A 2,998-nucleotide genomic window follows, 5' to 3' on the forward strand; every position below is an offset into this window, starting at 1 on the left:
CCACTCTCACACCCCTCTTTCCCTCTTGTTTCTCTGCTCCACACGAATGTTTCTTACGGGTGCCACGTTCCGATATAAAAGAAATAAAGAAAATTTGTGTCTCAACGGAAAAAAAATAAGAGGGCATGGAGGATAGGTGCACATGCACCTACCGTTAACCAATGAACAAACCACAAAACGCGGTTGTACTGGAACCCCCACGCGTACCAACTATTGGTGTAATTTCATGGTAAAAAAAGTTTCTTGTATTCCGAGACCCGGTCTTGGATTTTCTGGAGAACGCCAATTGCACTTGAAAGTGTGCAAATTAGTGTTGAGCACGTGCGTGTGCGCGCCAGTGTAACACTTTATTAATCAGTGCAGTCGCTATACACTGTTGAAAATTTGGATTCCCTGAAGATTCACCTTCACCCGAAGACTCCGTACCTAGCTTTCATGTCGTAAAACTGCTGTTGAAAGTAGCGGAATTATAAGTCGTCTGTCTTTCGAAGTTCAACTCGACACGTGAAATCTACGGCGTCCTTTGGGAAATATCAAAAGGAATTGGGCAATACTTTTAACGCCTTTATCTTATTGCAGTGTTTCTGAAGTTAATCAATTTTTAATAACGAAGAAGAGTTGCGATTCTCTCCCCCCTCAACCGCCACCAATCACGCCGAGTAGTTCTGGTATATTTTTTCACAATGAATTCTTCGGAGCTTTGTCTCCCACATAAAGACAGATGAACAACAGACTTATCGACAAGTAGACGTGCCAATAGACGCAACCGATAGATACAGCCACTTGTGCACGAGCCCTCACACTATAATGACATTGCGCTTGCAGGGAGCTGGTTAGTTTGCATAGCATCAGGGAATGACAAGGGCCTCCCCATCTCTGTTTCAGGCTGTTCGAGGAGCACAAGGAGCTGCTCAACCTGTTCGAGAAGTTTATCGCGCTGCAGACGCGAGAAGAGCAGGCGAGCAGTGAGGAGCTGCAGGAGCACGCCACCAAGGTCATGAACACCCTCGACGAAGGCATCCGCGGCCTCGACGACATGGATGCCTTCTTCTCGTACCTTGGACAGGTCGGCGCAAGTCATCGCCGGATCAACGGCTTCCAGAGCCAGTACTTCTGGGTGAGTTTAAACAGCATTTTAACGGGGACGTTCGTGTGAAAAAGTGTGAAGAGATTGTGTAGTGTACCTTCCGTAGGACACACGTTCCTGTGTGACCATATAGAACACACTTTACTTTCGTACGTGCAAAAGTTAACTTTTAAATACGCCGGGAGGCTCGCATTTTCAGACTGTTTCCTTGGCTGACTCTGCCCGAGATAACACTTTCCAAATATGATAGGAATTGAAGATTCAAGTGCCAATAATTTTGCATGCAATTCGTGTCTCTGTGTTGCACCCCGTAACCTCCTCTACAAAAGGCGAGGAGAGGCACACGTCTATGCGTGATCGCCTAGTAGGTAGGCAACCCACACTCCCCCCCCCCCCGCTCCAAGTTTGCCCACCACCCCCAATCCCGAACCACTTCCGCCACCCCTGAGGCGGCTGATGATGCGTTGGCTGTGTGGCGCGGCCGGACCCCTCCCGCTCCCAATTCCTTCTGAATGACGTTACTCCCGTGTGCCTCTCTGCACTCTGCATGACAGTAGAAGCAATGACACATTTTGTCACGACATCTCTTATTAGTTTCAATCGTGCACTGGAAACCCAAGTGTGTACTTAAATGCAGTACCCTCTCCATACCTACAGGTACTGTGTTCTTGGCAAGTATGCAGGAGGTATTGTGTACTTGATCAAGTATGCAGGAGGTACTGCGTACTTGACCAAAAACACACTATCTCCTGCATACTTGGCCAAGTACACACTACCTCCTGCATACTTGACCAAGTACACACTACCTCCTGCATACTTGACCAAGTACACACTACCTCCTGCATACTTGACCAAGTACACACTACCTCCTGCATACATGAAGGTATGCAGGAGGTACTGTATTGAAGTACACACTTGGGTTTCCAGAGTGTAAAATTTATAATCTACTAAAAACACCCACTGCGCTGCAGCCTGCCCTGTACAGGAAGAGGGAGGGGGAGCGGGGGACTTTGCCTTCTGGCAGACACAGTTGTGGAGGCTGTCTGAAAATTAGTAGCGAAATTAATGTCTAAAATCAGTCATTTTTTTAAACATGTGTGGTGTACACATGAACCTAATTTCATATTTTATCGTTCACATAATACGCATACACACCTGACAATAAGTTTCTACACTTACCAAAGTGCACGGAACAGTGCACGTATGGATGGAGCCTTCAAACTGTCAATTTGCATTAGGATTAAGTGGGCCTCCACTGGAGAGTGCCTGCGAGGTAGGCACGCGGGAAGCACGCGTGCCCGGCGGTACAGCCTTCCTCGCAGGCGCGCTGCCCGGGGCCCGCTGGGCTCGTCACTGTCACTTCAGACCCAGGCGGGAGGGGAGGGCGGGGGATGGTTTACCCGACGTTAGTCAGGCCGACATTGATCGCACGTCCCGAGGCTGCGGAGTGAGAGTGGAGAGTTTACTTCCAGACAAACAACGTTATCCACGCCGGCGCTTGTCCCTGGTGGTCGTTGGCCGAGGCGGCGGTGGTTAGTGGGGGAAGGGAGGGGTTCTGTTGGTTGTAGTGGTGGTCGTGGTGGAGTGTGTATAGGGCGGGACAACGACGAGTACTGCATGCCGGCCAGCCCCTGAGCCGCCCACAGTCTAGCCTCGGGTAGTGGATCGATTTTTCTCCATCTGCGTTCATCTGTTTGTCTGTCTGCCTGTCTTCCTCTACACTTCTATCTCCCCCATGTGAACTGCGTTACACGCGCCAGAAAGTCCCGCGGCGTTAATTATTATTCCTTAATCTTCTCCCTCGGCGTTTAACGAAGCGTAGGGTTAGGGAGAGAGTGTGGGAAAGAGAGACAGAGAGATAGGCACGGAGTCAGAGAAAGAAAGGGAGAGATGGAGAGAGAGAGACGGAGA

At 49.6% G+C, this 2,998-nt stretch overlaps 1 protein-coding gene across 2 annotated transcripts in view; it reads left to right on the forward strand.

Annotated features, from left to right (window-relative positions):
• Window positions 1–2,998, forward strand: part of LOC113211947 (neuroglobin) — a 64,582-nt gene that overhangs the window by 57,362 nt on the left and 4,222 nt on the right. For both annotated transcript variants that reach the window (XM_052273252.1, XM_052273253.1), the window contains exon 3: window positions 886–1,117. In XM_052273252.1, the coding sequence (XP_052129212.1) occupies window positions 886–1,117 (232 nt within the window). The remainder of the gene's footprint in view (window positions 1–885; window positions 1,118–2,998) is intronic.

Source organism: Frankliniella occidentalis, unplaced genomic scaffold (assembly GCF_000697945.3).
Source record: "Frankliniella occidentalis isolate FOCC.00 unplaced genomic scaffold, Focc_3.1 Scaffold258, whole genome shotgun sequence".
NCBI classification, from domain to species: domain Eukaryota; kingdom Metazoa; phylum Arthropoda; class Insecta; order Thysanoptera; family Thripidae; genus Frankliniella; species Frankliniella occidentalis.